Below are 12,709 nucleotides of genomic sequence, written 5' to 3'. Positions count from 1 at the left end.
ATACAAGCACAGCATTTCTTATAAAAGCCAAGATACTTTCAGTTCTGCAGGTAAAATCTTTATCTCTCCACCCCTTGTCATTAATTTGGTATATTGTGCTCATTCTATTTGCTGTCTACTCATATGAGAAAATATTAAACTAAATGAAGTAATGCTATTGATTTTTGTCCTTTGCATGACTTTTTTGTAATTTAATGAATTATAGTTGTACCAATTAGCAGTTAAGAGCATGTAGTTGGAGGCTATCCACTACCAGTTGTTTGGAGAAATGCTGAGGATAAAAGCCCATGTTATTAAGTTAACCATGCTCATCTAGTTCGTTAATTAGTATGTTAATTCTCACAAACGTGCAAGTAAGATGAAATTTTAGTCTTTGGTGTAACATGAAGATACAGCGTTCTCTTGGAGGTCGCTTTAGACTGTAATTACATACATAGCCTTATAAAAACCTGGTTGTTCATATGGGAAGTCTCCAAAGAATTTCCTTGTTCACCACTTAGCTTCTCAGCAAAAGTACAGAGCACACCCAGCATCTGTGGTTGGCACAAACATTTAAGTAAACTTCTCTGTGCTTGTAGCTGGCCTCCAGCTAGTGTCTATAGCATTGCTACTGAAACGCCATGCAAATTCTGTTCAGATTGTGCTCTGTATCAGGAAAAGGTTCCTTTCTTCTAGCAGTTAATAACTAGGCTAATACATGCTTTAATTTTGTAACTTCATCACTATAACAATATATTTTCCATAAATATTTGTGAATGTGTACTAGATGAAATTCAATTTTTTTTTTCTATTTCACTGATGCTTGCAGCTGAATGTTGAATGGAAAGAGATGTTCAGGCTCAAAATGTAACGGATGCCATAAGACAGAATATCCTTTTCTCACCTGAATGACACTTTGAGTTCTGGGATTACTTCTGTGCATTTTGAAACTCTTGAGGATTATGAAGTTATATGAACCAAAAGCCACAGATAATTAAAAAAAATACAAATTAATTACTGTAGTAATTTAACTTGTCAAATTTTGTGTGTTACCCCTAAGGAATATTTTGTGGAGTTTAGACTCTATGTTGTCGAATGACTTGCTACCAAAAGAAACTGATTTGGACAAACAAGCAATATTCTACAACAGAGAATATTCTCCATGTATATATGTATACCCTATAGAACATAATATTTTCTGTATTGTGGCATATTTATAGATGACTGTGTATTTTTCAGACCTATCATAATTGCATCTAAGTATTACCCCAAATTTTACAATTCACATACAGTGTTATCCATTTTGGATAAACATATTAGAATATTTCATTTTGTAGCAAGTCTCATGTAGTGTTAAAAGGATTTCCCTTCTAAATTCTTTATGGTTATCAATAAGCCAAAAATAAATAAATAATAATCAGCAAACTATATAGAGCAACACATACCAGACCAAGCAGGGTTAAAGTATTAAGCAACGTGCAATAAGGAGAAAAGTTTATAATTTCCTTATAGGATAACTTGAATACTTAAAAGTATCTGGGTAAAAAGTGGTAGACTAGGACATAGTCCTGATCTGTAAAGCATCAGGATGTACTTCTGGATGTTCTCAATTATTTCTGTTTCTGAACATTTGGGAGGTGTTCAAATTGCAGCAGTAGTAACATATATATATAAAAATCCCATAATTATAAACTACTGGAAACTGCTACAATACTGCACATACCCAGACCTTTTCAAGAAGAGAAAATATTTATTTCTGTCTAAACCACTAAAAATTGGGAAACTAGAGGTGATGACCCCTCCCTACCCTCCAGTGAGAGAAAACTCTTTTACTGCAAATTCAGACATTTGCAAAGGAAACTGCAATTTAGGCATCTAAGCCAAGGAAGAATTGCAATGATAAATCAGAACGGTTATTATGCCTGTACCTACCATAAAAGCAATTTTCAAAAAATGCCATAAAATGTTTACTGAGAGCCACTGCAGGTCTACTGACAGTTTCCCAGGTTCTCCGCCACTGATTATAAAGCGTTGGTGACTGATTAAATACTGCACTGGAAGGGGCCATTGAAGAATGAAATTGCATTTTCTCCTTGCCTGCCAGAGCTATGAAAGCTGTGCTTGTGAGATGAAACCCTTAAGTAGTAAAAACATACTCAGTCTCTTCACTTGTGAACAATCCTAATGACATGGGAGGCCAAGCTAAGATACCAACTGTGATGTTTGCAGCTAGCAATAGTGAACCTTTATCTGCCACTAGTACTTCATCAAATGAGTATTAACTTTTTCCTTCTGTCATTTTGACTTCTTTTTCCTCTCTGTTGTCTTTCTAGGTTTTTAATGACCAACAAGTTCTACGGAGGCTCAGCTAGAAATTGGTCCACTTTAGATTCAGTTGAGATTGTACAAGATGGAGAAAAGTTTGCTAAATTTAATGTTTCTGTCATCTCTGCTCCTGCAGAGTATTCATTTCATTGTCAGCTGGTGGGAACAAGCAATCACTATCCTGCAAGGCTGATTCCATCCAACAATGAGGCAAAAAACTGGGATGTTTTCATTTCCAGGTTGCAAGTGAGTACACATTGCCATTTCAGAGATAATTCCAAGAACTATTACTTGCTATTGTAGGTGCTGAACGATAGGCATTCATAATGCCCTTACTTTCATTTCAGCCTGAGCAAAAATGTAAAAGAAAAGCTGTTCCCCCTAGGTGAGCTATTCAATAAAGGGGTAAAAAAGATGGCAGTTGATAAACAGCAAGAACATGAAAGCACAGCTTTGAAAAACAAAGCTGAAGTTGTCCACAGAAAAGAAAAAACAATAAAACCAAATGCGCTTAATCAGGCAAAGAATGACTAAGTTTCCATGCCTGTTTAATGAATTGGGCTGCTATTGGAAACGTGGGCCTCTCCATGTGGGTGGGTTTATGCTGCTTACTTTGTTTTTATTTGATTTTTTTTGCACTTTGTTTATCTAGGAAAGTACAGCTTAGTGTGGTTACTGTTTTCAGTGACTTAGACTGTCTATACTCCTACAGACAGAAAAAGCCCAATGAAATTAATTTAATTGAAGGTTTGACATTGACTTCATTCAGGAGCAATACTAGGTCCTGCATGGGCCAGAAGGAAAGTAACTGGCTTTTTAATTTTTTTTTTTTAATGAGGCATAAATTTTCAGTGTATTTAGTGCAGTAGTACACACTACATATGTGAGATATAGATGAGTGCATCTTTATTATTTTGAGCATTGATCTTGACTTAGGAGAAGCACATTAACATTCGTATCTTAAAACAATATTGCACTAAGGGATCTGTTCGATTAAAGAGGTCATGGAAACAATAGGAATAATTCCAGACAACTGGACTCTTATTTTTCAAAGATGAGCTAAACCATGATAACTGAATACAAATGCTGATAGAAATGTATTTATGAATTTGTTAATAAAGCTCAATAATCTGAGTCCAGATTTGACATTTCTGCTTAAACAATGGGAAACTCAGAGGAACAGCATTGGTGCTGAGATATATTTTCCACAAATTCCAGGATCGAGTCCCAGTTTTTTTGAGAAGCAACATAGAACTATACACCAACTTTGTGAAGGTTCCTCCTGATGGTATTTTTTATAGAAAGGCCTGAAAATACCTGAGTCCATGCAACTGCACGTAGCCTCATCAACTCCTTGAAGTTAGACTTTGGCATCACTAGGCTATGAAAGTACATGTGGTATGAAATGATGAAGTGTCCACTTACAATGTATCTTTTCCTTGAATTTTTATATACATTGATATTGCTGCCTTCTTAAAGCTTCGAGAGGGGCCTTGCTCCATCTTAGTAGGCATCCTTTTATTGGGGTCTTGATCAAGAGTAGAAGCAGTAGGTTTCCCACTTTCCTTATTGATTTGGAGCAGCAGCTGCTTCCACTGTTCGGACAACAGAACTTCTAGTTCCTCTTGGGAAAGGCCTCTTTCTCTCATAAAGTCCTAAGCATGGAACACAAGCTGAGAAGTCCTGCTCTGATCTTTTCTGTTGTGTGAGAAAACAGAAAGTCAACATTCTGGGCTTGTTTCTGAGTTCTCACTGAACCAGATCATACCTTTTCAAGCATCTTCCACCGATACATAGTGACATCTGATTGATCTCAGTATAAGTCTTTGTTCTAGAATGAGGTTTAGAAACCCCCAAGCTCAGTTGCATGGACAGAAAAGCACACCAGATATGCTAAGTGGTTGCAGCCAGCATAAAATCTTGTCACTGAAACTGAGGAACATGATTTTCATGCCAATGTTATGCGATGAATTAGAAACCAGGATCTAGCTGGTGCGATTGCGCTTTGCAATGCTGGGTGTCTTGAAAACAGTATCACTGTATTAGAGGGGCATGGCACCTGCACAGTGAAGCCTTGCATAGCTCTTTCCAAAGCCAGGAGGAACTGATGCAGCATTTTACTTTACCTCTGGAGCTACCTCAGTCACTACCACCTAAAAAACCTCTGTGGGATACTGTCTAGGTGTACCCATAGCCTAGGATGTCAGCACTGGGAACTGTACACAGTACCAAAACTGCTCTGGTTTTGGTGGGGTTTTTTTGTTGGGTTTGATGTTGTTACAGGAATAGTTGTTCTACCATGATATCTTTTATCCTTTTGAGGATCTCAGAATTGTCTATGAAGTTAAAGAGGAGGCTGCCACCAAAAGCACATTTCTTTAGCATGTGTCATAGTGGTTTAGAAGCCCCCTTGTTCCTAAGAATAACTTCCAAAAACTTTAAAATCAAGAATATTAGGACTCGTTGCTGTTAAAATATTTCTAAACTCAAAAATTAGATGTTCAATGTACGCTTAAAACCCATGAAAACAACATTTTATTTGAAGGCTTTGTCAAAGGTCAAGTGATGAGAAAACTCCATTCAAAAAAATATGTTAAAAATTAACAGCAAATGCAGACTAGTATAACCACGACAAATGATGCTTGTCTAAACACTAAAATTAAAAAGTTCCACAGTACAGAGCCCTGTATCCAAAAGGCTTTTACATTCATAAAAATTAGAGATTACCATGTGAGTATTTTTAACTTTTCTATAGGTAGAAATGTTGCTAGGAGTCACATTTTTATCTCCTACCTGGATTCTAACACCCCCACAGAAATGATAAAGCTTCAGAAAAACAATAAAAGAACGCTGCATATATTTCATCTCCCGCCTGAAAGTAGACATAGCATTTTAAGAATGTACAATTAAAGCTTTCAGCTCCAAGGTTCAATAAGCATAATCCTGCTTTAAAAAAAACACACAATAGGATTGACATAATAAAATTCAGTATTTCTGGATCTAAATCAGAAGTGGTAAAGCCTTTCTAAACTGAATATACCTGTTAAGTGCTACAAAGAGTTCTTGTAAATTTGGTAACATGTGTGTATTGTTTTCCAGAATTTCATCCATTTTTTTAAGCATAAATGACATAGATCTTCACCTGCTTTCTGTTTTCATTGTAAATAGGTCTTTCAGATTAGATTTCATGACTCCTATTCACATTTTGATCTGTTGTCAAAGCAGTGGCTTAACAAGCGAAGCCTTTGGTGATCACCTCTATTCTCCAAAACTGTGCAGTTATCCAAGCCAAAGGTTTATACTCGCTAATCCTGCTTTAATCAGAACTCTGATTGCCTACAGTGAAAGCAGGCAGTCTTTGCAAGTCACCTACCACGATCTGGCTTGGAAAGATTCTTCTAAGAGGCCCATAAAATCCTGACATGCTGAAATCATCTTCACTCCACAGTACCTAAAGAGCCCTTAGTTCTGCGTATGATAATAGTTTTATTAATTGGTATTCTGGAAGGTGTAGACATTGGCTTTAACATGCATATTACATACATATTTAGGTGCCTGAGCCATGAATGAACTCAAACTCCGAGTGCTTACTGGTGCAGCATGGTATGCAAACCGCCAACATTGGTACCAATAACTTTCCTAGGAAGTACGAATTTTTATTACCACAAAGCTTTCCGTTTATTTTATCATAAAGCATAGAGTAATCATGGAATGGGAACATAGAAAAGTAAAGATCCATGATCTTCTGCTTCCTTGCTTATTTTCTGGTGAGGGAAATGATTTAAATAAAATAATCCTTCTTTTATTTTTTATTTTGTTCTATAATATTTTATAGAAAATAGTTTTAAGGTCTCATTTCTTTATTGGTGGATTTATGATGTTTGGTGCTTTCCTCACACACCCATTTTAAAGAACTTGTAAATACATAATAATCTCAGTCTTCATTTTTCTTTGTAAAATTATTTAAGCAAGACTCAAAATCACATACTAGATTAATTCTTTCCTTCCTTCATTTCCTTCCACCAGTCAGATTCCCTTCCTTCTGAAGAAATCAATGCTTATGTCATTACGTGCATCTGTGTGGAAGGGGGATTGTCTTCCCTTTCTTCATAGTTCTCTGATCCTCTGATTGGTTTTAACAATTTTTTTAGAAGGATAGGGGGCTCAAAGGCATTCACTTTGTTATACATTTTGCAAAATTGTTGGTTAGGCAGAAAATAGATCCCCAAAGTGGCTGATTTTTCTGAGGGAAATAATATGGTAGGACCTCAGTCAGTGGCAGACACTGAGAATTCATTCAAAGGAGAGATGTTAGAGATTTTTTTTAACTGCTGGAAAAGCTTATATAGGTTTCATATGTTAATAGAAAACATAGATCCCCCACCTCAGTGAAGCAAGCCCTCTCTCCTGTTTTGAGCCTCTGTTGTCTAAGGCAGTGGGAAGAAAGGTTTCACAACTGTTTTCTCTTTGAATTTTCACTAAAACCCACCCAAAAAGGTCATCTTCATTAGATGCATTTTAAAGTATGTTTCAGGAGTTCTGCTTGTCAAGGAGTTATTAACTAAAAATCTCAGGGTATTTCAACAAATCTTAGAATCTGGGGAGCCCTTAACTCCAATGTCTTTGAGTGCTTTGAGTCTCCTGGTCCTTAAGTGGTCATTGAGCAATACTGATCACACATCCCCTTTAGGACTTCTAAACATAATGAAAATTTCTGAAGTGGGAAAACTACTTTTTGCCAAATAAATGAATTCTGCATCTTTAATATAATTAAAGAGGGGGTGTTGCCCTCTATGTCAATGACCAGGTGGAGTGCATGGAGCTTTTCCTGGGGATGGATGAGGAGCTGACCAAGAGCAGGACTCAAAGGAGGGCAAGGACAAGTGACATTATAGTGGGGGTCTGCTGCAGGCTGTCTGACCAGGATGACTGAGTAGATGATTCCCTCTATAGAAAATGTAGAGGACTGGAGGCAGTGGGTTGATCAGCATTGATACCATGCAGCTGTGGCCTTGCCTCGAAGGCAGTGGGTTGATTGACATGGACGATGTGCAGCTGTAGCTCGTTCCTGCTAAGTGGTTAAATAGCCCTGAGGATGGTGGGAGAGGGGGTCAGATAGAGGAGAAGCAGTGGTTTCTGAAGGAAGGAGATACAGCACAGACAGTAGAATCTGACCAACAGTAAAGCCTTGTTGCAGTCTGCTAGTTTGATTGTGCTGCAACAATTGGTGCCCCATGTGAGGCTGACTGAGTTGGACTCCGACTACGACAAGAAAAATAGGAGCAGCCTCACATTCACAAGACCACCTCATGGGGGACTGCAGACACCTTGATATCGGTTGAAGGGACAACACAGCAGGCCATGGGCAATCCAGGAGGTTCCTGGAATGTGCTGAAGATAACTTCCAAGTGACAGAGAAGCTAACAAGGAGAGGTGCCATGCTGGACCTTATCCTCACCAATATGGAGGGGCTGGTGGGGAATGTGAAGCTTAAGAGTAGCCTTGGCTGCAGTGACCACAAAATGATGGAGTTCCAAGATCCTTAGGGCAGCAAGGAGGGTGCACAGCAAGATCACTACCATGGGCTTCAGGAGTGCAGACTTTGGCCTCTTCAGGGACCTGCTTGGTGGAGTACCATGAGATAAAGCCCTGAGGAGAAGAGGCACCCAAGAAAGCTGGTTGATATTCAAGGATCACCTCCTCCAAGCTCAGGAGTGATGCATCCCAACAAAGAGGAAGGCAGGCAAAAAACCCAGGAGGCCTGCATGGGTGAACAAGGAGCTCCTGGACAAACTCAAACAGAAAAAGGAAGCCTACAGCAGGTGGAATCAAGGACAGGTGGCCTGGGAGGAATATAGAGGAATTGTCTGAGCAGCCGGTGATCAAGTTATGAAAGCTAAAGCCCTGAAAGATTTAAATATGGCTAGGGACATCAACAGCAACAAGTAAAGCTTCTACAGGTATGTGGGTAATAAAAGGAAGACTAGGGAAAATGTGGGCCCTCTCCGGAAGGAAATGGGAGACCTGGTTACCTGGGATATGGAGAAAGCTGAGGTACTCAAATGACTTTTCTGCATCAGTCTTCACTGGCAAGTGCTCCAGCCATACTGCCCAATTCACAGAAGGCAAAGGCAGCACCTAGAGAATGAAGAGCCACCCACTGGAGGAGAAGATCAGGTTCAAGACTATCCAAGGAACCTGAAGGTGCACAAGTCCATGAGACCTGATGAGATGCATCCACAAGTTCTGAGGGTACTGGTGGATGAAGTGTCTAGGCCACTATCCACACAGAAGCTGTGGCAGTCCAGTGAAGTTCCCACTGACTGGGAAATAAGGAAGACCTGGGGAACAACAGGCTGGTCAGGCTCCCCTTGCTGCTTGGCAAGATCATGGAGCAGATCATCCTAGAAACTGTGGAGGGGTTACCCACACTTTCTCTACTCATAAAGAAGTGGGGACTATTGAGGAGTAGCATTCCTCAAAGGTCAGTACTTGGACTGGAGCTGTTTAACATCTTTGTCAGTGACATGAACGCTGGGATAGAGTGCTCCCTCAGCAGGTTTGCCGAAAACACTGAACTGTGTGGTGTGGTAGACAAACTGGAGGGAAGGGATGTCTTCTGGAGGGACCTTGACAAACTTGAGAGGTGGGCCCATGTGAACCTCATGAAGTTCAACAAGGCCAAGTGCAAGGTCCTGCATGTGGGTCGGGGATCTCCCAAGCAGAAATACAGGCTGGGAAGAGGATGGATTGAGAAAGCCTTGAGAAGAAGGACTAGGGAGTATAGGCTTATGAGAAGCCAGCCATATCTATATCCTGGGCTGCATTAAGTGTGGCCAGCAGGTCTGAGGAAGGTGGTTCTTCCCCTCTGCTCTCATGAGACCCCACCTGGAGTGCTGTGTTCAGCTCTGGGGCCCCCAGCAGAAGAAGGACAGGGACCTGTTGGAGTGAGTCCAGAAAAGGACCACAAAGATGACCAGAGGGCTGGAGCACCTCTCCTATGAAGACAGGCTGAGAGAATTGGTATTGTTCAGCCTGGAGAAGAGAAGGTTTTGGGCAGACCTTATAGCAGCCTTCCAGTACCTAAAGGGCGCCTATGAGAAAGCTGGAGCGGGACTTTTTGCAAGGGCATGTGGTGACAGGGTATGGGGGACTGGCTTTAAACTGAAAGAGGATAGATTTAGATTTGTTGTTAGGAAGAAATTCTTTACTATGAGGATGGCGAGGCACTGGAACAGGTTGCCCAGAGAAGGTGTGGACGCCTGTCCTGGTTTCAGCTGGGATAATTTTCTTCTTAGTCACTGGTACAGTGCTGTGATTTAGATTTAGTAGAGAATTATGTCAATAACACACTGATGTTTTAGCTGTTGCTAAACAATACACCACGGGCTTCCCAGGTTTCCCATGCTGTGCCAGTGAGCTGGTGCACAAGAAGCCGGGAGGGAGCAGAGCCAGGGCAGCTGACCCCAACCAGCCAAAGGGATGTTCCATACCACAGAATGTCACGCTCGGTATATAAACTGGGGGGAGTTGGCCAGGAACCACTGATCATTGCTTGGGACTGGCTGGGCATCCGTCAGCAGGTGGTGAGCAATTGCACCGTGCATCGCTCGTTTTTTTTCCATTTGGGTTTTATTCCTCTTTCCCTCTCTCTCCTTTTCATTAGTTATTATTATATTTTATTTCAATTATTAAATTGTTCTTATCTCAGCCCACAAGTTTTATTTTTTTTCCCTGTTCTCCTCCCCATCCTGCTGAGGTGGTGGGGGAGGGAGTGAGTGAACAGCTGTGTGGTACTTTGTTGCTGGCTGGGCAGCTTAACCCATGACAATGCCCCATCCCTGGAAATGTTCAAGGCCAGGTTGGATGGTCTTGTCAAAGGTGTCCCTGCCTAAGGCAGGGAGGTTGGACTAGATGGTCTTTAAGGTCCCTTCCAACCCAGACCACTCTACTATTCTATGAATATCTTGGGTGAAAAGGGGACATGGAAAACTGTCATGCAGAGGATTTGGTTCTCACACTTTTTTAATGTGCAGAGTGTGAGTGGTAATTAACAGGTGCATTTTCTGTAATTACCACATATATTCTGAAACTAGGGCCTACGGTCCATGCTTAATTCCACTCATCTATTTACCTTTTTTCATTTTCAGATTCAAGGCTTCAATGTTGAAAACAATCAGTTTTCCTATGCGAGTGACTGTACAGGTTTCTTCACTCCTGGAATCTGGATGGGCTTGGTGACATCTGTACTTCTACTGTGGATCCTGGCCTACGGAATCCATATGATCATGCAGCTCACAACAAACAACAGATATGATGATCCCAAAGGTCCAGCTCTGTCAGTTCCTCAGACAGAGTAGCCATGCTGTTATTTCCTAGTCTGATATTTATGTTTTTTACAACCTACTACATAATACGTGTAACCTGAAAAGATATCATAGCAGAAAGGGATAATTCAACTACATATATAAAGGATCCTTATGCTTGGCAACAAGAATAATTCTGCTTGTTATTATTGTGATTTGTTAACAGCTGTCTGTGTTAAGGGTCTGAGGTGAGGCTGTGGAGGTTATTACTCTATTTGGTTATTAGAAAGACCACTACAAACTGCATTCCAATTAACTGTTATGGCAAAGAAAGGTTATCAGAACAGAGATAAATGGGAAGGATGAATAACTTACTTGATAGGAAACTATATATTGAAATTGTTGGTCTCTCTCTAAAGGCTCTTTAGTAAATATGTCACATTGATGCTACGTTTTAAGAAGACTGAACTGTGTCTTGTCATTTTTTCTCTTGAGAAAACCTTCCAGAAAAGTACAGAACTAATAAAGTATAATTTACTAAATAAACAGTCTTGAACAGTCTTTCCAAAGTATTTCAAAGTATTGTTCAAATGCGGTATCACAAATGAAAATGGGTGGATTAAGGTTTATGTTGAGTAACTAACTCATATGTTTGGTTTACCCATGGACAACTGATGGAGTTCCTAAACAATATAGGTCCTTGTCCAAACTGATCACAAAATTATATTTGGTGTTATGACAATGAATACAACTTTTCAAGTTCATAACCTAGTATGACTCAATGTACGGTGCAGACAGCATCTTAACAGAGATAAGGTATTTTTTTTAGCAACCCTCCTTTTCCAGGTATCTTTGGAGTACTTAGGAAGTTTGTACCAAAAAAGAAAATAAATTTTATGTAAAGTCATTAGAAGGACTGTGCTAATGTACTGTTGAACTCTGAGCATGTTTATGGTCATCTCAATGACTCCAGGAGCCTGAAAACATTCAGAGTGTGCTGAATTCTTCTGCAATTAATAAAGACGCTACATCTTCTCATTGGGCAATCTGACTATGAAGTGAATTACTAAATGTTATGAAAAGTTAGGAAATAGTAAAAGAGCAATGATAAAATGGTAAAAAATTATAAAAATAACATTTTCATTCTTCCTTCTGTAACTTCCATTACGACTGTTCATGTTCTGTTAGTAGCTAAAGAATAAAAAGGTATCATTTTGACAAAATTACATTTGTCACATGAGAAAAATTCTACCTTTTCTGGTCTTGATCCATGTCATAGGATAATGATACAGAGGAAAGACAGAATCGACTGTTTAACTAGACCAACAATAGTTTTTAACCAGCATTCCTGGATGTCACATTTTTATTATGGAGTCAAAGAGGTAAATTAAATGCTGTCTGAAGGTACTTCTCCTAAATCATTCAATCCTGACCAGGAAAACAAATATAAAGCTGGCATGTAACTAGCAGAGGTGACTCCTCTGCTGCAATATTTTTCCCAAACATTTTTCAAAACCTCAAAGAATGCTGGCATTTTATCTACACAAACCCACTATATTAGAAAGGCACATTTTCTTGGCAAAAATTAGTTGCCAGGAGAGACAACTGGATTTGTTGTATTAATTCTGCCTTCAAAACAAGCTACATGAATGTGAAATCTGAAAATTGGCATCATAGTCATATAACTCATAGCTAGAAGAAAGGAAGGCTATTAAAGGAATTAGGTTGTAGAAAACAGCTTTCTTATGACTTTTATCTAAATTCAGTACAATTTGAAATAGATTTTGTTCAGCAGTGGTGATATATAAGAACTGAAGAACATCTGTACAAGGCCACCCAGCTCAGGATCCTATTTCCAGCAGTGGTATGAGTGTGGTGAGCATGTAGCAGTATTTCCTGCAGATGTTCTCCCATTCTCCACAATTTAAGTTCAGAGACTTTCTCAGCCAGAGCTGAGGTCTCTGTATTTAATAACTCTGGGTGTAGTTATAGTCTGTGAATTTGTCCAACCTCCTCTTGAGCCTGTGGACTCTCTTAGAGCTGACAGTGTCCTGACTGTAGTGTGGCACTGGGGATACCTGCAGCCTCTCTTGTTTGTC

General features: G+C 39.6%; 1 protein-coding gene across 1 annotated transcript in view; it reads left to right on the top strand.

Annotated features, from left to right (window-relative positions):
- LOC102051943 (V-type proton ATPase subunit S1) overlaps window positions 1–11,156 on the top strand; it is a 56,293-nt gene extending 45,137 nt beyond the window's left edge. The window contains exons 9-10 of the mRNA XM_005441799.4: window positions 2,313–2,550; window positions 10,455–11,156. Of these exons, the coding sequence (XP_005441856.2) occupies window positions 2,313–2,550; window positions 10,455–10,664 (448 nt within the window). The 3' untranslated portion in view covers window positions 10,665–11,156. The remainder of the gene's footprint in view (window positions 1–2,312; window positions 2,551–10,454) is intronic.
- Window positions 11,157–12,709: the final 1,553 nt, after the last annotated feature.

Source organism: Falco cherrug, chromosome 5 (genome assembly GCF_023634085.1).
Source record: "Falco cherrug isolate bFalChe1 chromosome 5, bFalChe1.pri, whole genome shotgun sequence".
Taxonomy (NCBI): domain Eukaryota; kingdom Metazoa; phylum Chordata; class Aves; order Falconiformes; family Falconidae; genus Falco; species Falco cherrug.
Note: the sequence above shows the minus strand (reverse complement) of the source record. Positions and strands in the feature narration are given on the sequence as shown.